At 40.8% G+C, this 23,541-nt stretch overlaps 1 protein-coding gene across 2 annotated transcripts; it reads right to left on the bottom strand.

Annotated features, from left to right (window-relative positions):
• Nucleotides 1-1,973: 1,973 nt before the first annotated feature.
• On the bottom strand, nucleotides 1,974-20,918 carry QRFPR (pyroglutamylated RFamide peptide receptor). 2 transcript variants are annotated; one of them, XM_075090173.1, is made up of 7 exons: nucleotides 20,355-20,918; nucleotides 10,524-10,682; nucleotides 9,838-9,899; nucleotides 8,499-8,734; nucleotides 7,387-7,431; nucleotides 2,881-5,488; nucleotides 1,974-2,155 (listed from the first exon to the last, which is right to left on the bottom strand). In XM_075090173.1, the coding sequence occupies exons 1-6, from the start codon at nucleotides 20,692-20,694 to the stop codon at nucleotides 5,485-5,487; spliced, it is 846 nt and encodes a 281-aa protein (XP_074946274.1). In that variant the 5' UTR covers nucleotides 20,695-20,918; the 3' UTR covers nucleotides 1,974-2,155; nucleotides 2,881-5,484. The 2 variants fall into 2 exon arrangements, with proteins under 2 accessions (XP_074946274.1, XP_074946273.1); XM_075090172.1 differs by having other exon boundaries at nucleotides 7,387-7,484; nucleotides 20,355-20,705.
• Nucleotides 20,919-23,541: the final 2,623 nt, after the last annotated feature.

Genomic DNA, 23,541 nt, shown 5'->3' on the forward strand with positions numbered 1-23,541 from the left:
GTACCTTTGTGAATGAGAGCAGTCTAGAGAAAAACAAAGAATTAAAGTTCTGCTCAGTATCTCCAAGCCTCCCCCTCACGCCAAACACACACACAGAGTGCTTCTGCTGTCCAGCTACATAGGGCTGCTTCAAAAAAACCCACGCAAATACTTGTATACGTTACTGAATCTCTGAAGTTGTTTCTTTTGATATGGCTTGAAATAGCTTTTTTTTTTTTTTGTGGAAACGTTTCAAGTTGAGGTTTTCCCATTTTTTACCAGCAAGTGATAGAAATGGATGATATTTGGGGCAAAGGTTTTAAGATTATTTTTCCAAAGAATGAGAAATAAGCAGAAGTTTCTGCTTTGAGAAAAAAAAAATTGAAAATGTAAGGAAATAAGAGTTTTTTGTAGAAAGCTTTGTGTTCCACAGGAAGCTGATCTTCCTATCCCATCTCTCTAAGTTACCAGCTCTACTAAACCCTTTCATCTACTTACTCCTTTTTTAATGGGCAATAATAATCTAGTACTTATCTTCAACACTCTTTGCGTATTTCTCATCTTTCAGGTTTCCCTTCCTCTCTAGCAGATGACCCATTTAAAGAGCTTCTACCATACTCAAAGCCTCTGCAAGCAGCATATACAACCATTACGTATTAGCTAATCATGTAATCGGAATATAGACAGGACTAACACATTGCCAAGCTGAGAATTTATATACGTACCCCCTTGATGTAGGCACATCACACATCTCTGCTGGCTTGGCAATCATGAGAGACATGGAGCAAGGCTGCCTCCCATTATTCCTTGGAATAGGCTGATATTCAATACTTTAATCGCTATCTTTTAACTCTCCAGAAAATCTTTCCCCTCAAGCCTCAATTTGAACTTTTCTCATCTACATGAGTTGCTATTACTATCTTAGAAGCAACAAAAAAGTAGTTGTTTTATTACATGGCTTTACAACATGTACTCTCAACTCAACTTTTTCAGCAAAGCTAAGCAAAGGACTTCCATCTGTTCTTCACAACCGAGCCTCAGGCAGCTGAACCCTGGACAAGGGTTTACACCTACTTACATGGGCTTTTCAACAGCCTGTCTCTGCTTTGCTCATGCCATCAGCCTTCAAGCACCTGTTCACCTTTCCCTTCAGCATCTCCCTTTATGGCACGCTCCCTTCTAAATCCTCACCACCACTACCATTCCCTCCAAACAGATCACTTCTCATGAGTGTTCTACCAGAGAAAACTAGCATTGCAAGAGAGGTTTTTGCTTCTTGACTGAGAACAAGCAACTTGCAGATTTACAGTTGATGTACAAACATTTTTACATAAACTCACTTTGCAAAGACTAGGCAGTACTCCTCAAAATGCTAACCATAACCCAAGGTCTTAAAGAGCTAAATGATCACCTCTGGATCTTGGTTTTTATTGGGAATTTGGCTGAGGATGTTCTAAGCACACACTGCCAGACTGAGATAGACCATCTTCTCTGCTACTACTTGTTATCCTTGTTTAGGGAACAAAGCCTACCTGAAAACAGAATGAAACGATGAAACTTCAAATGGACACCTGGTCTGCAGAAAAACACACCCCTCACTCAATAGCACAAACGTCTTATGAAAACATTGTCAACACTACAGGGGAAATGCAAGTTCTCTGTTTAGTTGTTCATCATCTTCAGATTGTTTAATGCATGCATAGCACTGTGTTAGCCCATACCAGCATCAAGTCTGCTCAATAAAAGCATAGTTCCCTGTCTATTCATCAAAGTATTACAGCCCAGTACCTATTTCTAAAGCTTAAAAACCATACCCACAAATGAATCCATCAGATGTCCTCTGAAACTAATTCCTCCCCTCCAAAACAATAAAAGACCTCTGCCAGGAAGAAAACTCACTTTTTTTCTTTTCCCCTCCCAAAGAATGGGAAATCTGTAGCAGATGCACTGCTACAGCCAGTTACTGAGAGGATTTGCGCCTTTCTACTCACTGTTTTCCTTGGTTATATTCTCTGACTTCAGTTGAGCAAGACCACACATCTGACACTTTTTCCTGGTGTATTCAAATTTCCAGAGTCTCTGCTCAGTTGAATGTGTCCTTTCAGGCTCCTGTTGTCATCCACACGCCAGCTCCTGGCATCATACCATCATAACTTTAAGGCTTAGCCCCTTACAGCTGAGAATAAAATAAGTTTCTCTTAAATTTGATCAAAGTCAAAGAAGTAAGTGATTAGTAACTAAGATATTAGAAAGAAACTTTTTTGAGGAAGCATTTTTCCTCAAAGAACACAAGTTTTGATAAATATTCTCAGTTTAGGGAAATGAGCGTGGTTATCATCTTTGTTCTCCAGTAAAATCATTAGCCAAAAATTTTTCTGATCAGATTCACCATGCAATTCTGTTCATATAAGATGGGAATAAGCAGGCAAGCTGGGAGGACAGAAGGGCTGTTCTTACCACAGCAACCAGCTGTCACTGGTTTGAAGTACTCAGTTACAGCCACATGCTCAGAAACACATGACATGAGTCATTGCAAGAGACAGGCTAGTAGCCAGGACTGACAACTGACCTGATTTAATGGAACAATTTGTTTTGTTAGTTAAATCAAAGCTGAAGCTCTGACATATTAAAAAAGCACATGGGCAAAATCTTGGTTCTATTTAAGTCAATAAAGGGTTTTCTATTCCCTGCAGCTAGGGCTTCTTACAAGATTAGCCGGCTCTGAGAAAACTATTGTGGCAAAAATGCACAAATAATATAGTTACTATTAAGGACAGTGCAAGAACTGTCTTTAGTGGTTTGGTTTGTATTTAATCTAACCATAGCCACATATATCTGTACTGAAACATTTAACACTTCTCTCCTACCAAGAGACTGGAAGTTTTTGCTCCCCTCTCTCACCTTATTCTGTGAAGTCCTTTAAATCACATCTCTCAGGATTACAGTAACGGCTGGCACCTGTAACAGGACTGGAATTTCATCACAAAAAACAGCCCATATAAGCTGATATGAAACTTTAAACAAAGAGAGACTCAGAGAATTAAGTTTACAGCAGATGCTCCTAGTGCAAAATAGCACCAGCAATGCCAAAAAGGAATTTTAATGAAAAAACTAATACAACAGTTACTTGCTGCCATAACATTTTCTGAGACACTAGTAGAAACAGATAAGACAAAACAAAAATATAGAATACTTGGAAGTTCATTAAACACTCATTAAAATCTGTCATTGAAATTAGCAGTGCAAATAAATAAAAAGCTTAAAATAACTGGTTTTTCAGTTACAGAATCTGTCAAAACACACAGTTCTCATCATCAGCCAGATAAACTTGACACCAACTGAGGAAAACTACTGCAAAAAGCCACCATTAGCCCCTATTCTCCAGGACTGAAAAATTTTAGTAAAAGACCCCTGTCTACAAAGAAGACAGAAATGGCCTTCAAAGGAAATCACAGTTGTAAGTGCGGGCAAAAATCGTTGCTCTTGCTTACAGCATTATTCGAAGGTAATGCACAAGGTCATGCCTGCATGACTGTCTAAAGCAGAACCTGACCTCACTCATGTTGTTCTACCAAGACATAAAATTGTTATTTTATCTAATACATATGCTTATGTAAATAGGAGTGCTCTTAATTCCTGGCTGTCAGGACAAGTCATTGCATGGGAGTAGATCATATAGAATATAAATAGTATATATGTAAATTAAGAGTATGTTACAAACCAGCATCAGAATGCCTTTTCCAATGAAAATTTATAAACATTACAGAAGGATCAGATTACTTCCAATCTATACAAGCATAATTTAGCCTAAGTTTTCATTTACTATGAAATGTAAAGTAGCAATGTAAAAGAATCTTAAAATTCACTGCCAGGGGAGTACCAAGGTCCCTTAGGGGAGGCAAGAGGTGACAGAAGAGAGCACCAACCTTAAAACTGCTATTGAAGGATCTAGCCTAACCTCCGCTGGAGTTGCACGTTATATATTTCAAAGCCTCATTTATGGGATCAGATGACAGCGTACCATTCTAGATCACACTTTTCTCCCAACCCCACACTTGTAAGCATTCTCTTACAATTTTTCGGTTTGACTCACTGAGAGCAAAAATGTTTAGAATTTCTATGGATTTCAAGCCTGGAATTCACTGTGAAGCCTCAAAACAATAGAACACCTGCCCTGTTCTTAGACAGTACTTAATCCACTTTGAAGATGATGGAGAGACAAAAAAAAGTGCATGTCTTCAGAGAAGTGTGTGGTCAAAAGACTGTGACAGTTAATGGAAAGTCTTCTGTAGAGTCCTAACAGGCTCTGGATCTGGCCTTTATATCCCTCCAGAAATTGGCAACACCACACTTTCAACCCATAAGTTACACATCCAAGCACAATTATATGTTAAACTCAGTGTTTATAGGCCACACCTCCAGCATCTGCTCACCCTTGTACAGCACTTTTCCAACTTCCACATTTTTCAGCAGAGCAACGCAGTTTACAGGGCAGTATGCTGGCACTTAAATTTGTACCCAAGAATTAACCTGTAAAAACAGCACATTAACTACGCATGCATTGTTAATTTCTAATATGATTCTCATTAATAAAATCTGAATTTGCGTGCAATGTTTAATCTCTTCAGAGCCAAATTCTGGCTAGCTCTGTCCTCAGAGCTGCAGAGAATAGACGTTAGACCCATGCCAGACTTCCAAGTCATCCAAAAAAGTGTGCGCTTTCCCCACAGTTCCTGTCTTCTGGCTTTCAGCTGTGTATGATCCGGCAGTGTGCCACCACCCAGACACAGAATAAACAGAGCAAGCAATAGTTGTTCAGCTTACCTAAAGCAGAGGGCAAACAAGCCCTAAATTAGCTTAGGAAGAAAAAAACAAAAGAGTTGGGTTTTTTTTCTGGAAATCATACAGTAATACTGTTTTCCAAAGTTTTACTCCTCACCGTTATAAAGTATATTATTTTCTCAACCATTACCCCAACATTATAATAATCCACAAAATATTTTTCCCCTCATTTCAGCATGCAAAGTAGAAAACTATTTTAAATGGCCTATTCAAAGTTATCATATAAAGAGAATACTTTTTCCATTCTCAAAACCTTTGTGATGCTACTGTCCATTTCCTAATGCAGAATGCACGGTAAGCTCAGAGCTGAATAAGGCAAGGTGGCTTTTCAAATTCCTTTTCGCAGCTGGTTGATCGCAGAACTTGACTTCAATGTTGCCATCACTGAACGCCTCCCTCCTGGCTTCGTCCGAGTCAGTTGGATCTCTTTGAGAAAGACTTGCCTTTTGCCGCCTCATAGTAATCCCTGAGCTCCCAAGGTGCCTGGCTGGTGAGGCATTTTCCTTGACAATGCAGAAGCAGATGGCAGACAAAAAATTTTTCTTGAAGTTTTCATTCATGAAAGCATACACAATAGGGTTGCAAATAGAATTGAAGAATCCTATAATCTGGACGATTGCAAAGATCATTTTGACCGTCACATCATCATACTCCTTTTCAAAATTACCTATAAAGGAAAAAGGAAACGCGCTGTAAGCACAGAATGGCACAAATAGCTACTACTTAACCTATTTTTATCCAGTCTGGCATTAGAAGGTTTTGTTTAAAATCAACAAAAATCCTTGCTGGAGATTCTTAATATTAGCAACAGCCTTTCATCAGCAAGGAAAGCCCAAGATCTACCACGAAACTCTGCTTTATGTACATGCAAGTAAAGACAGAGCCATTCAAAGGAGGCAATTTATGAGCCAAAAAAATTGCTCAATGGCCAAGCAACAGAAAAATTCCAGTTTGCTAAGTATAGGCCTTGTTTATTCAAGTTGTTCTGGCTCTGCGTTTCATGTCCACATCAAATGTGTAAGTACTTTAATAACAATTCCTGTGTTCTCACTGACCATACACGGCTACTTTCTGTGTGCTGACGCAGATGAGCTCATGGAGGTTAAAATGCATCTTGGTCACATCTTTCACTCTTTAATCAACGAGATCACAGAGGACTGAATTCCTTGAATTCAAGTACTCAGCAACTAAGCTTTGGATAAGCCCTACAAAGGTTTACATGGCAAGTAAAATAAAGGCCTCGGAGCACCTGAAATAATTTCTGAAATTAGCAATGAAAAGAGAGCACATGGTTCATGGAGTGTTATAGGCAACTTTAACATGGGACAAGCCCAGCAAGAATAATAGTTACAGCTTCTGTACTTCTGATTCTGCCCAGGCATAAATATCATTTGGTTCAGCTGCCTGGCTGCAGGACTACTGATTCATCTGCTACAACCTTATTTGAGATAGAAGAGAAACAGCTACTGCCTTTGGCAAGTAGAGTACAACAACTACTGAAAGCTTCGTCTTGTTCCTACACATAGCCTGCTGCATAGTCCCACACGCTATCCCAGTACCCACGCAGGAGTTGGGAGACGAACAGTGTAAGACCCCTGAGAATAGGGCAAATAGCAAAAAGCAAAGATAACAAGCATTGAGGGCATTTCCAAGTGAATATCCAGTCCAGAACACTGAAAAAGTTCAGCTGAATTCACTGGGTATTATCACTATGATGGCCAGTATTTATATTTCCAGCCTACCTCATTAAAACCAGGCCAAGGGAAGGGATAAATATTTCACAGCAGTTTAACTCAAAGCAGTATGACAACTTAAGCAGATGCAAATAGAAGTTGTCACACATTAAATTAAAATTTAATTTTAATTAACAAGTTACTTGCTCAAGAGGTTTTATACTTGGAAATAACTTGCAGCTTCCAGCCACGTACTTTTGACCTTCAGCAAATGAGGGTAGCATGACACACATAGAAAGAAAAAGAATCTACAAAGATATGCTCACCACCCTAATAGTGAAGCCTTGCTTTTTCTTGAGTCTTGTAAGGCCTAGCAAACCTCCTTTTCAGGACTGGATTACATGCTATACAAATTGAGGAACAATGACAATCTCCTTTCTAAGGAGCTTACATTCTAAAAGAGCTGGTAGAGGGTTTAGGGTCCCTCCCACCCACCCTGCGACAAAGTTGAGTAGAGTTTACAGCAAGACACAAAGGTTATCTTTTTTTATTATTCATACAGCAGGGAAGAAGAGATCTGACTGACACACAATGTATCTCAGATATAAGGTATCTCCCAAACACTACATCTGATAAGAGTTTTTTTGACATGTGTTCATTTTCCATGAGCACTGCGGATCTATCACTTATTAACTTCAGAGTAATTAATCTGTTGTCAGCTACATATCTCTGTTACAAGATAGTGATCCAGGATTTCTAAGCACAACATTAGCCTTTGCTAGCAGAAGATATTCTATAGCCAAGCTTTTCACAACCTGTACTTCCATTATCAAAAAGAAAAAGAAAAACCACTAAGAAAGGCTTTATTGTAAAACACATGGCAGATACTCACTGAATTCTATCATCATGTGAATCACATGGAAAGGGGCCCAACAGACTGCAAAGAGAAACACCACTGTCACCATCATAACAATTGCTCGCTTCTTCTTCCTGAAATTGCATCAAGACATTCCATACTGAATCACTAAGAATTGACTGGTGGTTTGAAGTGTCTCTTCAAGTTAAATCTGTACATGTGTTCTGATGGTTGCAGATGCAAATGAAACCCTGGCAGAGTGCTCAGAAGTACACAATTCCCTTTGAAACTAAAAAATGCAGCATCATATAAATGTAGTACATCAATTAACACCTTTTATTTCTTTCTTTTGGGAAAGCAATGCACTTAACATACCTTGCAAGGCATTTTCACTCTACTCAGGCAGATGCAATTCTAATAGTAAGAGATGGGAGGGGAAAAAACCACAGGAAATTCCATTAATAGCTCAAAAAACAAGAGTCCCTTCCTAGATCTGGGACCACTGACCATGCCTGCAGCACCTGATTACACAGAGAATAAGTGAAACTACACCTGCAACATTCAGCCTTTACTGGTAGGTGAAGTGCTGCAATAAGAGCAAGCAACACACCACCTGCTCCCACTGTAATATCTCACAGACTCAAGGTATACATTAATTTATCATCATCCCCAAACTGATACACAATTCATATAACTGCATTCATAGATCCGAGGATGGATCTCTCAGTTGAGCTAAAGAAGCAGCACTTCACTGGCAGCAGCTACTAGATCTTCTCCCCACCACTGGAAAACAAGCTGAGCAGTAGCCCGAAGATTACATGTCGCTTTAACTCCTGTGAGATTGCACACTCTTTCAGTTTTGATTTACAAGGGTTGGCTTCCTTAAATATTTATCTAATAAAGTGCCTAAGGAATAATTTTTCTTTAAGCTGCTTGTCAGTATTCTCTTTACAGTCAATACTCAAGGTAATGCTCTCCTCAATGAGCAGAGCTGTTCCTAGCTAGCTAGCTTTAAAAATCTGGTCTATGCTTGTAGACTTCCCCACGCATAAGGCAGATTTTTTTTTTTTTTTTGCATTGGTTTAAGAATAGTCAGGGAAAAAAGCTTTCTAGAAGTCAAATTTCCAACTGTATTTTACTTTACAAACCTTGATATTTTAGACATTTCACTCCCATGAATGGTTTGAAGAACTGAAGCATCTCCCACTCGTTTCTTAATCCAGAGTTCATAGCCAATTTTAGTGTACAAAAAAAGCATCAACATCAGTGGAAGAAGGAATAGTATAACAAGAATAATGGTCGTATATATCTTCTGATAAATCGGACTGGACCATTCTTCCAGGCAACAAACATACACTTTTTCATATAGAAAATCATATTTAACCTGTAACAAGTGTAAAGGAGATGAGTCACTACAGTGTTTATCAGGAGTGTAAAAACCAAGCACAAACATTCTTTGCTCTTAATACAACAACCGAAATTCAACAAAGAGACTTTTCAGAGTGACAAAATTCTTCCAAGCACTCTTCCACATCAAGTGTTGGGTTGATCCAAGTTGACAAAGAGAGGTCAGGAGATGCTCTGATTTGCACTGCTCCTCAAAACTTTTGTTTTTTAACAAGGATTTTCAAAGGAGACCTTGGCTAAACATTTTGCAAGCAAAGATAGGTGTATAGAAAGCTCACATATTAGTCAATTTTTTTTCAACATTCAGACTCCCAAGCAGCAGATTCTGATGTGCCTTTCCCCCCCCCCCCCCCCCCCCCAAAAATGTACGGTAACACTCCTTAAACTATATTGGGTACCTAATTACATTTCAAACTAGACACAGTTCTTCCAAACCTCAGGGAAAACTATGTCATCCTGAAACAGTAATCTAAGCCCTACACTGCTGTGTGCCGGTGCACCTACAAACCAAAAGGAAGCCACAGTGGATGTCATAGATGTAATCACTGCTCTGACATAACTGGGGAGGGTAGACATGACTAGCCCATGCTGTAGTCCTTTTTGCAGGGCATGCAAGTCCTAAAGCTTAGTGAGGCATGAACTGCTGTAAGATCTTGATGCTTTAATGTATTGTAAATGTGTTAATGACTTGTAAATAAACTGATTCTTCTTCTTTATCTAAGGCAGGAGCCGAACCCCACTGGAACAGTGGAGGGCAACAAAAGCTTAGATAAGAGGGCAATAGTATGTAGGGAGGACAAGGGGCTCGGGATCATGACATGTCATCTATCCTGCCAAAGACAGTTATCACTGGTCTTTACCAAGGTGGACGGGCCTCCTATACTTAACCTGGAAAAGGAACACTTATAATTTTATATGTTTAATAAATAGCCTCTCTCATGTTGGCACACAGAACAAAAGCTCCACTTCTTTTATCCCACGCTCATTTCTTAGGAGTTTATTCAATTTCATTGCTAAAGGTACAAAAATGTCCAGCAAGGACCTAGTTTAAAATGTAAATTCCCATTTCACCTAACATACCTCAAGCCGCTGCACATGCCAAATAGGTGACCCAACAATAACTGCCAGCAGCCAGACTATGCCTGTAAGCAAATACATTTTTTAATACTTTGTACAACAAGCAGCATAAGTTTTGGTATGAACAGTTTAACATCTTCATCTTTAAAAAGTCAAGCAAAATAGACAATTTAAATAAAGAACAAAGTTTTCTATATGAGGCATACATCAGTCAACACTGACATCAATAACAGCATGCTCTTTTCTTATCAGTTTTCCGTCTCTCAAACTACCTTCATTTATTGGTATTCATGCGTAAAGGCAACTTAATTTGCACAAGCAACATTATGTACCTTCTTTTTGTGTTAAAATGGAAGGATCGTTTACAGGTGTGACACCGCTTTAGCATTGCTTGTATATTTTGAACGTTTCTTAAAAAGAACAAAAGAAGAAAAAAGGCTGCCAAAGATTTATCAGTCTTGGTTAAGTAAATCTTTGACTTCAGATTCGATATTTATTGTCAGGGTTTTGGCTAGTAATTACTACACATAGAGGCACTATCCTTGAGCTATTTTATAGTCGTTACCAGACTAATTATTAGCTCTACCTTGGAATCACTGGTCATATTAGCACCCTCTGTTCTGTCACACCATCTGCACTGAAGATTACTTCTCTATACACATGATTACTGGAGATGCCTAAGATCTTACCAAGCATCGTGAAAGCTCTTTTATTGGTGTACTGCCATTTCATTTTTAGTGGATGCACAATTCCCTGGTGTCTTTCCACAGCAATGCAGGTCATGGTAAGAATCTCAGTTACAATAGCAGTGGACTGAACAAATGGTACCATCTTGCAAGCGAAGGCACCTGCAATAGTCAGAAAGTAAGGTATGCAACTGTTCCAGTTCATGAAAAAGCTATTAATACTAGACTTCATTACTAAAGTACTATTATGCAAAAAGAATGGACTCATATGAGTCTAGCTGTTAAAATAAATCTAAGAGTAAGTCAATTATTGAAGCAGCTTTCAGTAGTCATTCTCCCACTGTACACACTATACCTGCAAAACCAAGACTTCTAAGGACATATTTTCGCTTGCTCCGTATCAGTCAGACTTATTCCTATTTCACTTTTGACCAAGTCTTCCATTACCTGTTCTTATATGTGCCAAGTTACAGGGATATTTATTATCTTTTTATCTTGGCAGATTACTCTCCAGTTTTGTGAAGGTCTTAGTGTTACCTGTTTAAAAGTTTACATTTTCTGCAGTTGCAAAGACATTCCTTCTGCTCATTTAAATACCATATACCTTTTAGTATACTTTGGCACTTAATGCATCATTCTGCCAAGCAATATAGATACAGGAGTCCTCTAAGAGGTGTAACATAAGAAGAGAAATTCAACCTCTTTATCATCTTTCCATTCTCCAAGTCTCCTTCTTTCCTGATTAACACATCATATTAATGACACTGTCCAAATTAAATACAACTTCCTGCCTGCATTTTCACAGTTGTATATGTTCCCACTGTATTTATACACAGCTAGCACAGATCAGATTTCATCACTGCTATAGCTTCCCAAAAGTCCATATTCAATTCTTAGCACATTAATCATGCTTCATTACTCATCCTCAAGACCCAACTATCTTAAACAGTGGTGTAAATTACTCAAAAAACTGATGTCAATGCCCTTCCCAACCTACCTCTCATTTACTCATTTTCTGACCATATTTCTGGGCATAATTTTGTATGCCCACATTCTCACAGTTCCCTCACATGCTTACCATTCAGTAACAGCTACGAATTTCAGAAACAGCTGGGCTTATTTCCCTTACTTGATCATTAATTACACTTTACCCAGATCTAATCCATAAACTCAAAATAGCTGAAGGAATATCTGATCCAATTGTAAGTCAAGCTTAAAGATGCTACAGACACCTTAAGCAATAAAAGCATAGAAAAAAAGAAAGAAAACAAACAAGAAACTATCAAAACATAATCCTGACCTCCATGAAGGGAACAAGGAATAGGGAAAGTTCTGTTTGCTACGCCAGGCTAAAAGACACTACAGTTTACAAGAAAGAATTGGTTTGCTACTGGTCTTAGCAATTCTAGCTGTCAAAAAAATCACTTTTTCTGTGGCTCCAGAAAGGGAAGGGGAGGGCTAAGGGCAAAGGCTGGAAGTCAAGCACCTTTCAAGTACATATTCAACACAAGCAGCACCATGAATGTGCACAGAGATCTGGCTTAAAGCAGAATAAAAATACACCATGCAGCCCAGTTTCAAGCTACTTGAATGAAATCTTAACATCATCAGTAGGAACTGAACGGACAAAGACGCACCGAGCTGCATGCCTGTTTCTCATCCAGTATGTATTTTTGCCAGGGTTTTCTTGCTCAGAACAAGCAAGACAAGGCATCTTGACATCTGGCATCAACAGCATTTTATACAATAAATTTCCCCTCCACTTCTTCCTTGGCTTCAGTAAGGACAAAGTAAATCCCTCATGAAACACAGCCAATATCTTAATTCAGCATCTCATCAGTTTCTCACTACAACCCATGCAGTACGAGCCACACATGTAAGCACCAGACCCACTCAGTCAAATTTGTAATTCTTCAACCAGTGTGTTGAAACTTCTGTAGTGAGATGACAAAAGCAAGCTCAAATCATACCTTCTTTGCACATGGCAAATGGTGAATACAACCAAAGAAGAGGCTACAGCACACATTCCCTGGCTTACTGCCATGAGTAAAGCAGAGAAAGTGATCTTCGGTCAAATCCAATTCCTACTCCTTTGAGTCAAAAGGAGAGTTTCCACTAGCCGTTTCAAGTTTTTTCTTCACTAAGGTAGAAGTGACTCCTGACACAAATAACAAGAACAGAAAGCAAAATTTGTGCATGAAAGAAATGTTTACATTCCTGTTTCACTGAAGAAACAAGTTCGAGTGCTGAAGCTGTGGAAAAAAAAACCAAAACAAAACAAACTTTCACCATGTGCTGTTTCTTACAGTTTGAAAAAAAGTCAGAGTTAAATAAAGTCAAGTCCACTTGAACTCCATTATAGGGGTTTTCCTGTTATGCACTATTCCTTCAGTGAAGTCCCAGCATTCCAGGGTGTTCTTAGGAAGCAAAGAAGTATCACTCTATTACTCTACTTAAGAAACAAAATGAGACAGCGACTTTCACTGAAGTTATACGGGTCTGGTGGAATTTCCAGCTTGTGCCCAACTATTCAAAGAGCAAGCAGAATATCTGAGTTTATCAGGTAGTAACTCCCAAATTCCCAGATTTTTATTGCCTTTTACAGATATCTTCTCATTTTCTTCCCAATTACTACACTGGCAAAGAGCACGGACTACCACTATCCCTTTAGCTGAATCCCAAGAAGAAAACGCTGCAGACACTCCTTATTTCATCTCTTTCAAGACAAATGCACAGTAAGTGATTGCCTAAGCTATACATAAATAAATTAAAAAGTTCATAAAAGGAAGAATCTATATGATGTCTACAGATTGATCCTACTGAACTGGACAGAGGAGTGACAGTAGCACTTCCAGAAATGAGAAACTGGATGTTTGTCATTAGACACAGCTGGGTGAAATAGCACACTAGCACAGGCACTATCAGCTTTTGTACACACGAAAAATGGGAATAATTTCTTTTTAATTAAGATAACTGTTTCAGAATGCTGGCAGTTGGCTTGGGGCAGCACAGAGAAAAAGACAACCTGAAACTATTATTTCAGAATACTAAAAAGCTCAGAGTGACCACACTGGTTATTCCAGGGATATTCTGAAACAGAACATCTGTAAGATGAACTCTTCAGTAGATTGTTTCAAAACACTGTCTCCAAGTCCACAAGCCCTAACAAAAATCTTATTGTTGTTGAATTGGAATAAAATTACTGAAAGGACTTCAGAAGTCCTTTATGGAAGTCCAACTGTCATTTTATTCTTTGGGATTTAGCTGCCTAATGTCCAAAGTCTTGATTCTATCGCCCTGTTCCCTCAGATACTTGCAGGCTACAGGGCCCCAGCATGGCCTCGCAGAGTTGTCTCAGTCAGTCTTACCAAGCACAGAAGAGAACTGGAGAACCACAGAATAATGCTGATTGGAAACAAACTCAGAATGTCTCTAATCTGACCTTGTGGCTCACAGCGGGATCAGCAATCAACAAGTATCCAACTTCACAAATAGTGAATAAATTACAATCATATGATAAATTACATTAGAAAAGAGTGATTATTAAAGTTTCCCTAAGGGAAAAAACTTAATACATGCATCTATTTAAAATATCCTCTTACTTACCAAAAAGTAGTCTCCTACCTTGTAAAAGAACTCTAAATAAACAGACACCTCACATTTTAATGATCAGCTGGAGAGATGCAATCCCTTTCTAGAAAAATAGCTATGAAGTACAGATTCCAAACAACATTAAAATTTATAAACCAATGTTTCTTAGCTGCTGATTTAAATCATTAATTACTAAGGCGAGCTTCAGCGTCAAGTGAAGCAACGTAAGAGAAACTCGATCATTCACTTTTTTCCCAAGCTGACAATCTTGTTATGTTACTACTAATTATTTATCTTAAGCCCCTACTGTCTTTAGATCATTAATAAAAGCGGAGGGGGGAGACGAAGCAAGCAAAAAAGGCAGGCAGAATACACAGTTCTAGCAGGATTTGGCAGCTAAAGCCCACACAACACAGCAACCTCACATCCTTGCCCTCCCAGTCCTAGTCACTGACTCTCAGAAGATAAAGCAGCCTACATGGACTACTCTGCTTCCCGACGTATTACTGTTAATTGACCCAAATTAGATTTCCTCTCAGGCTTCACAATGATAGATCACCTGGTAAGCAGAATCTACAGGATTAAAAAGTGAGAGCAACTTCAAACCCAAAAATCCTTTTCTGTTGCCTGCTTATGTGCATCCGACCCTTGAGTTAACCAGCCGCTTTCAGAACAGAAGGTGCTCCCCTTGCCCCTAAATCAGAATCTGGACACAACAATAAAAATCCAGGATTCATGCAATCACTGACTTACTCCTGAAAACAATGTTTAGCTTGATTCGTACAAAAAGTCTGGCTAGATCCTCACTTAAACTGAGGTTTAAGTTCTTGAGCCAGTCTCCAAAATTTGTGTGGACACCAGCTACCTAAGGTGATTAACGAACACTAAATGAGCCAAAGTCTAGAGAGATGGAGCTTGGGAAAAAAGGATGCTGCTTGCTGCTTCCTAATGCAAAACACACAGCCAGACTTATGCCAGGTCTTTGGGGTACCTGGAACACTTTATACTATACTGCACAAAATACATAACACCTATATAATGCCTCCAAATGTAGAGATAAACACAGATCCAGGAAATTAAGCATTCTGATATGAACCCAGCACTGACGTCTTCTTGTGCTAAAACTAGGCACCAGGAAAACTTTATTTCTCAAATTCTGGTTCACATTTGGGAGGTGGGGCTGTGGCTACACTGAATCTTTCAGAACAGAATTTTGCTTCAGTTCTTTTGCAATCTAAGAAGTAGTTTTAGGCATCTAATATGCCTAAATGAGAAAGAATCCAATTAATATTTTACAAAGACTTTCTAAAGGCTGTTTAAAAACATTTTTTTTTCTTGGAAAGACTCGCTGCAAAACTATCCTTTTCTGCCTGCTCATTTTCCACTTACATCCCCCAGCACAGAAACATGTGACTTTTTTGAATAGTCACAAATAATAATACTTTACCTAATATCTTAAATACGCATCAAAATGTTAAAATGTTTAACCTCCTACAAGGCAAGGCTTTCAGCAAACATTTCCGATAGATCATTAGTGAAGACAGTACTGCAGCATTTAATACTGACCATTTCCAATTGGGAAAGGAAATCATTTGCAAAGGAATCCTGGGAATGAAAATAACTAATTGCTTCTCTTTTTCAAGAAGCTAAGAGGTTCCTAAAAGTATTCCTTATGTGCTGCTGAAAACTGCATAGATTATTCAAGCAATGATTAGTTTTCCCCAATGACAATACACTCAGAAGGCTGCAAATATAAATGATATTCTAATATTCCCTTAAACAATGCTTCATGCCTTCATTATCAGATATTGTGCCTGTAACTACTATTGAGCCATTTCATCACCCATTTAAAAGATCAATTTTTGTTTTATTAGGCAGGCAAACAAAGGCAAAATCCTAAAACCATTCTCTGATAAAATTTAAATTCCTCATTCCTCTGTTAAAATGTTGTTGACCAAGCCCTTGCACTAAAATCTCTATCACAGCTTGTAAACCAGTTCTCTCCAACTCACTTGATACAAGCAAGGTAAGTTTTCTTATATTTTGTAACTTCAGGGCAGAAAACAAGTCAGTCATCAACACACAGATAATACCCTTAATGGCCTTTCATACTTGGGCAATGTATTGTTTTATCAATTCTTGGCTACACATGCATTTTGTGTCCTTAGTAGTTTACCATCTGCGAAGTGCAAGTCTCTCACATGTTACCTACAGAGGATAAAGAACATTATACATACATCTGCCCAGAAAAAGGTATGAGTTTAGCACTTGATTGTAGACCTGTGGTAGTTTAAGTCTGTTTACAGTCAACTACAGCAGCTGAGATAAAATCGTACGGCACGAGCCCATGCAGTTAGAGCATGGACCTCAAATAGCCTATAATTTATTTACAGATGCAAAATGGGAGCCCACACCATTCCTTCTATCCTGCAATTTGCAAGTGTGGACCACACATGTTGGGCTAGCTGATCAAGGTATTCCAGTCTACCCTCCTCCCCCCCTCCCTCCAAGACACATGCAGCTTCTCTGCCTGTGGGTTTAAAACAAAACCACTCAAATAGGCAACACAGACTTCAGACAAACTTGGATCAGCAGCTTATTCCAAAATGCAGCAATCAGTGAGTAAAAACACATGCAAAGATGCAGGAGAGGTCTGCAGCACAGCACTGCTACTAGAACACAAGACTACTGCAGTAAACTACTGTCTGCAACTGTGGTACAAACAACAAGTAGCACAGGTGGGTATTCTGGGCAGAAATAGAGGTTAAAGATCCACATCTTTTCTGAAGAGAGAAAGGGACTCACTAGCAGGGAACAAAACAGGACATGGCAAACAGTCCTGTTCACTTGATGCGAGGCAGAGATTACCAGGTATTTTTACCAAGGAAAAGAACATAACCACCACATCACATGAAACACTATTCTATCCGCATCCTAAAACTTGCTTTCTTTGCCTGATTAATGCAACAGCAAATATTTCACATCAGTCATTGTGCTTAATGTTTACACTATATCAACTCGCAGTAAGAAATTCCCTATACCGAATGTGTGAGTAGGCTAAGTTTCTTTGTTAGCATCGTTTTGCTGCTTTTAAGCAAAACACTCTGCCAATGTATTTTATATATATAAAAAAAACCTAACCCTGTTATTTCCTTTACTGAGGCATTCACTGTATAACCCCTTCTCAAACCGCCTTCATAAAGAGTTTTATTCCTGACCCTACTCATAAGCAAATACCCCAAAATACACAATAGCAGGGCACTGAGAATGAAGAATAAGGCAAGATTTCACCATTACAGATAAAACTACAATAACCACCATGCTCTTACAGAAGTAGATCAATCCTGACATATAACCTCTCACACTGCAGGTAGCAAACAAGGCGTGCTTTTCCATCCCCGACCTGATTTTCAGATGCAAAAGACCTGGTGCTGTGTATGGTTTTGTACCTGTCTTTGGAGTCCTTGTGTTAACTATGCACACTTGCAACCCTTTGGGATTAAAGTGTTTCACACCTCACTTCAGGAGGACCAAAACAGTAGTTAGTTCTTTCCAATAGCATCCCATAATGCCTTAAAAGATAACGGCTACTCTGGAGCTGTGGCTGTTATGTTTGTATGTTCTGCCTCTACAGTCTAGAGTGTTTGCAGTTTTCCCCGCACCTCTCCCATTCTGCTGTGGGTTTCTGAAGGGGAAAAGAAGAGAAAGAAACACAAACACACACGTTCAAGCATGGAGATAGAGAACCAGTTCCAAACCAAAAACAAGTACAAAACCATACTCATGTCTCAGTTCACATCACCTAGTACAGATGCTTGTTTTAGTGATGCAAGTGTAGCTAAACCGAGATATAAAGTGAATAAATGCTCAGAAACCAAAAGATATTTCTAGCATGAAGTGTCTCAGGATGCACTACTTTTCCCAACAGGGATCTATTGCATAGTCAAATAATCTTTTTCTTAACAGAGTTCGAGCTTGCGCTACTCAGAGATGTTGCATTAAGATGGATAAGAATAAGCCTTTTCAGACCAGAAAATGAAAGGCAAAAGGAAAATTAAACCAGTAAAGCTAGCAAGAAAAAGACTCCTCCCAGACTGGCAGGTCCTGATTTGCAGTATAACTGTAATGACCATTCATGCTTCAACGTGTAAGCCTCAAGAATCGGTTACCCTTGAGATACCATCAGTTTACATCTCATTTGTTTTCCTTCCTCGAATTTTACTTCATGCGGGCACACACACCCCAACCAGCGAGGGGTAACACCCATCAATTATGTTACCTGTTATGTCTTCCCAATACTGTGCTAGTTCAAGCTAATTAGCTTCCCAGGACTACAAAGCTGCTATTCAAGTCAATGGGATCTATGGGTCCCCTTCTACTGAAGATGCTCTAGTGCAGCAAAGAGGGTAGACAAAAAGTACCATAAAACCCCCAAAACAGTATACTTTAAGGTATCCAGCTGCTGAATATCTGAAGGTATTTATTGCAAACTTTCTCATTCACTACTTCTGGATTTTCATCAAGCATCCTCAGTAGCAGAAGGTGAATAGCAACATACTTACTCTCCCCATACTTTTCCACATGCCTATGCCAGATCTGCTGTAACCCAGCTCAGGTGGAGACTCCATCCTACCCAACTTTTAGTTGATTCTGGTCAGATGTATGGTCAAGCTGACAGAGCAGGGTCTTACATGTGAAAAGAATCACACCTCTTCTCTTTAGGGAAAGCTACTCAATTCAGTCCTCTCACCCTTATGTGAGATCTCTTGATACCACCAGTCAATTTCTGCTGTATTCTTTGAGTAAGGAAGACTGGAACTATAACAGTTAGAAGGAAGGCACAGCAGTGTAACTATCAACTTATTCCATTATTTCTATTTACACATCCTCATTAGTTTTGGAGTTCAACATCTGTACTGTCTTAAAACAGTGGTACCTCCTCCAAAGACAGCTCATAAGAAAATAAAACAGTTGTCCTTCCTATCAGTAGCCCCCTGGGGTGTACTCATCACTTCTCCCAGAAAGTTCCTGTTTTTCAGATAAAAGTAAAGCCCACTTCACATTGGGTTAGGTATCCAAATGCTTTTCAGGTCTCCTCTGACCTGTCAATTCCTACCCCATATTCTAGTCTGTGGGATGTACTGGAATTAAATCTCCATGTTCTGAAAATAACCTTCACTGTCTCCCAACAATAGAAGCACAGGAAGCCTCGGAAATTGAAATATAACTGTGTCATTTTATGAACATTCTTTCTGTTCATATTGAAATATTCTGAAAAATATTTCAATTTGTGATTTTACAAGATGTCTGCTACTTTCTGCAAAACCATCCCTTTTATTTTTCCACTTAATAATTGTCAAACACTGTTTTAAGACCAAGAAAATGAAGATAAATACCATTTGCAACAGCATTACTTCACCTTTGCCTTTTTGTTACTTTACTACTTCGGAACTGGGATACATAGTAAAAAAAAAAAAAGAAAAAAAGCAATTCTTTCTAGGCATCAGGGACACCTTGTCCAAAGGTCCTTCACATCAACGGGAATACAACGTAATTCCCAAAATATACGCATGCCTTGAAAATAATGCATCATTCCAACGTAAGTTCTGCACATTCCCTCACTCCCTTATTTCTCCAAGGACGCATTCTTTTTCCTCACAAAAGGCTAAGGAGGTCTGATTCCGAGGCGACGGCTGCCACAGGAACTTAAGCCGAAGTGGCGTTTCACTTGCCAGACAGATTTAATTGCTTAGAAAAGGGGGGAAAAAAAGAGAAAGTATCACAAGATTACCTCATCAACACTGCAGAACGTATAGTTTCTCACACACATACCGCAACTTCTGACAGACACAAGCGTGAAAGCGCGCTGGGTTTAACATAACCGGGGGGGGAGTGTGGGGGTGTGTGGCATAGCCGTTATTTAACTCTACGGAAAAGCAGCTGAGAGCAGGCTGAGGTACCCGAGGTGCACACCTGGAGATAGCGCCCCAGTCCTGCCATTAAAGACCACGAACGCCTGAAGAGTTTAAGCCCTGCGGGAGGGCCAAGAGCTCCGCAGGGGTGAGCGGGAATCCCGCTGCCCTGACGGGGAAGAGCTGCCCCCTCACAGCGGGACGGCCGCGCCCTCCGCCTCGGCGGGGGACCAGCCCCGTCGACCGGGGATCCCCGCCGGAACCCCCAAAAACACACCACCTCCCTCCAGCGAGCCCGTAACAACCCGGGACTGCCGGCCCCTGCACCCACCGCCGAACCAGTTGGAGGAGATGTTCTGCAGCATGGTGAAGGGGACGCAGAAGAAGGCGATGAGCAGGTCACTGAGTGCCAGGGAGCAGATGAAGATGTTGGTGACGGTCCTCATGGCTTTGCTGCGGGTCACCACGTAGAGCACCAGGCAGTTGCCGAAGAGCGCCAGGACGAAGATGAACACGCAGATGAGGACGAAGGCCACCTTGGTGCGCCCCGGCAGCTCCGGGATGTACACCAGGGGCTGCAGCCCGTAGAGGTCGATGAACTGCTCCCGCGTTACATTGTTGTCCCGCAGGAGCTGCGCGAACTGCTCCGGGGTAATGTTCAGGGACTGCATGGCGCCGTCCTCCCCACTCCCTCCTCAGCAGCAGCAGCAGCGCCGCCGCCCACCCCCCGCCATCGCCGGACCACCGCCCCTCCAGCGCTCTGCCGGGGCGCGGGGGTGAAGCAGCCAGGCGGGACCCGGCGCGGAGAAGCGGAGGCAGGAATGCAACGGGGCAGAGGGGACCGCGCCACCAGCTCCGCCCGGCGGCAAACTTCGAGGCGGCGGCAGCCGCCTCCACCGCCCGTCGCGGCCAGCGGGGAGTGGCAGCCAATCAGCGTGCAGCGCGGGCCCGCCCCGGTGGAGTGAGACGGTCGGTAAACGGCTTCCCGCCGCGGGGCGCCGCCCCTGAGGGAGCGCGCGGCGTCCCTCCCAGCCCTGCCCAGCCATCAGCCTGCGGTGGCTGGCTGGTGTCTCCCCGGCGGAGGCTGGACATGGCCGAGGTGGGAGCTGAAACTACCGACGCAGCCTCTGGTCATTTTTGGCTCAGACTGAGAGGGAAATGAAAGAGATAGTGCAGTAGGTACATGCATGAGAAGTGGGTCACGCTGCCGCTGGTCCGTGCCCAGCACAAACGAGGCAGCGAGGGGACTTCATCTATCCCTCCAGCCCCCTTGCACCAATGCTGCCGCGGGCCGTCAAGTGATGATGACCCAAAGCTCGTACATCAAGTAATTATCCAAACTTTTGGCCATGGAGCTCACTGAGATCCCAGGAGGCTCCTGAAGATTCCTTTCCCAGGCAGACAGTCACCAGCAGCATAACCACTCTTGACGGAGGAGGCTTGACAGAGTCCCATCCCACTGAACCTAGCTGCTATGCTACTTAGGTAAGGTTATGTAGGCTACTAAGATGCACTTAGTTAACTGGCTGCAACAGTACTTGAGAAAGCACCCCTGCAGTTTAAATGTGGATAATAACAGGAGTTAAGGTCTAACAGAGCGGTCACATTGAAAATATGCATTGATTTGTCTTCCAACCTGTTTTAAATTGCCCAGTACAGCTTTCTTGCTAGCACAGATATACCCTGCCCCTTTTGTACCATATGATAATACATTTAACAATAACTTGTTTTTAATCAGTCACATAATTTATTATCAAAAAGGATCCAGAGAAGGCAATAATACAGAAAACTGTTCTGACAACGCTTCCCCCTCCCCACAGTGATAGATGTTTCATAAAGAAACAACATCATCTGGGAAAATGCTGCAAAATTCTATTTTGTACAGAAAGGATGCTCCTTGCCCTGGGTACATGTCCTTATCTGTACCAGGGAAGTATAAAACAGAATGAAGTAGTCTAGCAAAAGCTGTCTATTTATTAGGTACTTTGTTGCTGGTTTGCCAATGAAAATTGGAGAGGGAAGAATTTACCACCAAGTTTTTCTCAGCAAAATGAATGTTCTCAACAAGAGCAAAGATATTTTGTATCATCTTTGAACAAAAAATATTTGTGTTAAGGGAAAAGCAGTGGAGAGAAGGTCCCATGCTTGCGCTGTTATGTACTCCAATCTGCACAAGTCTGTCCTCCAAATGCTGACAATCCTCTTTTAAGATCTAGCTCCATGGCAAAGAATTAAGATTCTCTTTATTATCCCATTGTGAAAGGGCCCTGCCACCCTTCCTTGGTGCAGTATGGCCCTGTGTTTTCTTCTTGAGACCAATATAATTGGGCTCCCTCTTCGACAGGCTTTCTAAGCTCTGGAAGGCAAATGCTCATCAGACTGACTTAGTTCCTGACATTCAGACAGCCCCTTTCACCTTCTCTTAGGCCTGCCTTGTTGGCTAGAAAAGCTCACTCTTTTAGTCCTGTAATGATCCTGCTGAACTTATGCTCCATAGCGCAGACAGACTTCTTTTGGGTTCAGTATCCCCAGCACATTCCCTTGCACTATATGCTAATAGCTGTAGCCTAAAGCCACCTTCATGTACCCCATTCATACACTCTTTCCTATACCTCCTTTTCATTTTCCCCTCTTTTCCCTCCCCCCATTGTGTTAATAACAGAAACCTAATTTAGAAGCTCTTCTAGTAACAAACCAACCAGGTGCATTTCAGCAGATTTCATTCCTATTATGAATAAAGAAGGGCCAAACGTGCAGAAAGCCAGCCTGTCATCGTGGCCTGCAGTATTGTGTTATTCGTTGCAAAAGCATCCAAGTGTATCAGGAATTTAACAAACAAACAGGAATAAGCTCTCGCCTAAATATTGCAAATAATCAGGGTCTATGGTTAACATGGACATTTGTTTTGCATCTATCCTTGTTCTATTACTAGGATGGCTCATTACAAGTAATCAAACAGCATTAAAAATTAAAAACAGCTGAACAGTTAATCTACATAATATAAACAAATCCTGATGCTGTAGGTTATGGGGGTGTGCCATTACCTCTGCTGCAGATTTAGCTGGGTTTTGCGTCCAAAGAAAGGCATAATGCAGGTAATTTTACAGATAACATTTGTCTTGAATATTTAGCTAGATGGAGAAGATAAATGTAGGATTTACAGAAACTTCCATTCTCTATGAACATCATTGATCCTCTTGGCTGAATCAGTAACAGCATGGACATCATGTGAGTGATATGGCAAATCACTAGTGATTGTATTACCCAGCTTCTTGACCTGAATAAAATTATATTTGGAATAAAAAGGGCTGAGTTACAAGAGGTGACCTCATCTAAAACATGCTGAAATTACTGAAATGGCTTCTCTGCTTCCCTGGGCTACAAATGATTGGTAGGTAGGGAAAAGCGTTGCTTACTTCAGGGCAGGCAAATGGTATGCTGCCTTATCCTTCCGTGGCTGCTGCTGGCTCCTGCTGCTTCCTGCAGTCCGCAAAGCAAAGCAATATGGGGCTGCTCAG

The sequence above is a fragment of the Phalacrocorax aristotelis genome, chromosome 4, assembly GCF_949628215.1.
Source record: "Phalacrocorax aristotelis chromosome 4, bGulAri2.1, whole genome shotgun sequence".
Taxonomy (NCBI): domain Eukaryota; kingdom Metazoa; phylum Chordata; class Aves; order Suliformes; family Phalacrocoracidae; genus Phalacrocorax; species Phalacrocorax aristotelis.

Bases quoted from the DNA above. Each gene is read 5' to 3' on its own strand.
- QRFPR (XM_075090172.1), bottom strand. From the start codon at position 20,694: ATGCAGTCCCTGAACATTACCCCGGAGCAGTTCGCGCAGCTCCTGCGG. The intron at 8,735-9,837 runs GTATGTTAGGTG...CACTTGTTACAG, and splicing joins GGCATGTGCAGCGGCTTGAG to GTTAAATATGATTTTCTATA. The intron at 5,489-7,386 runs GTGAGTATCTGC...TTTCCTTTATAG, and splicing joins TCACATGATGATAGAATTCA to GTAATTTTGAAAAGGAGTAT.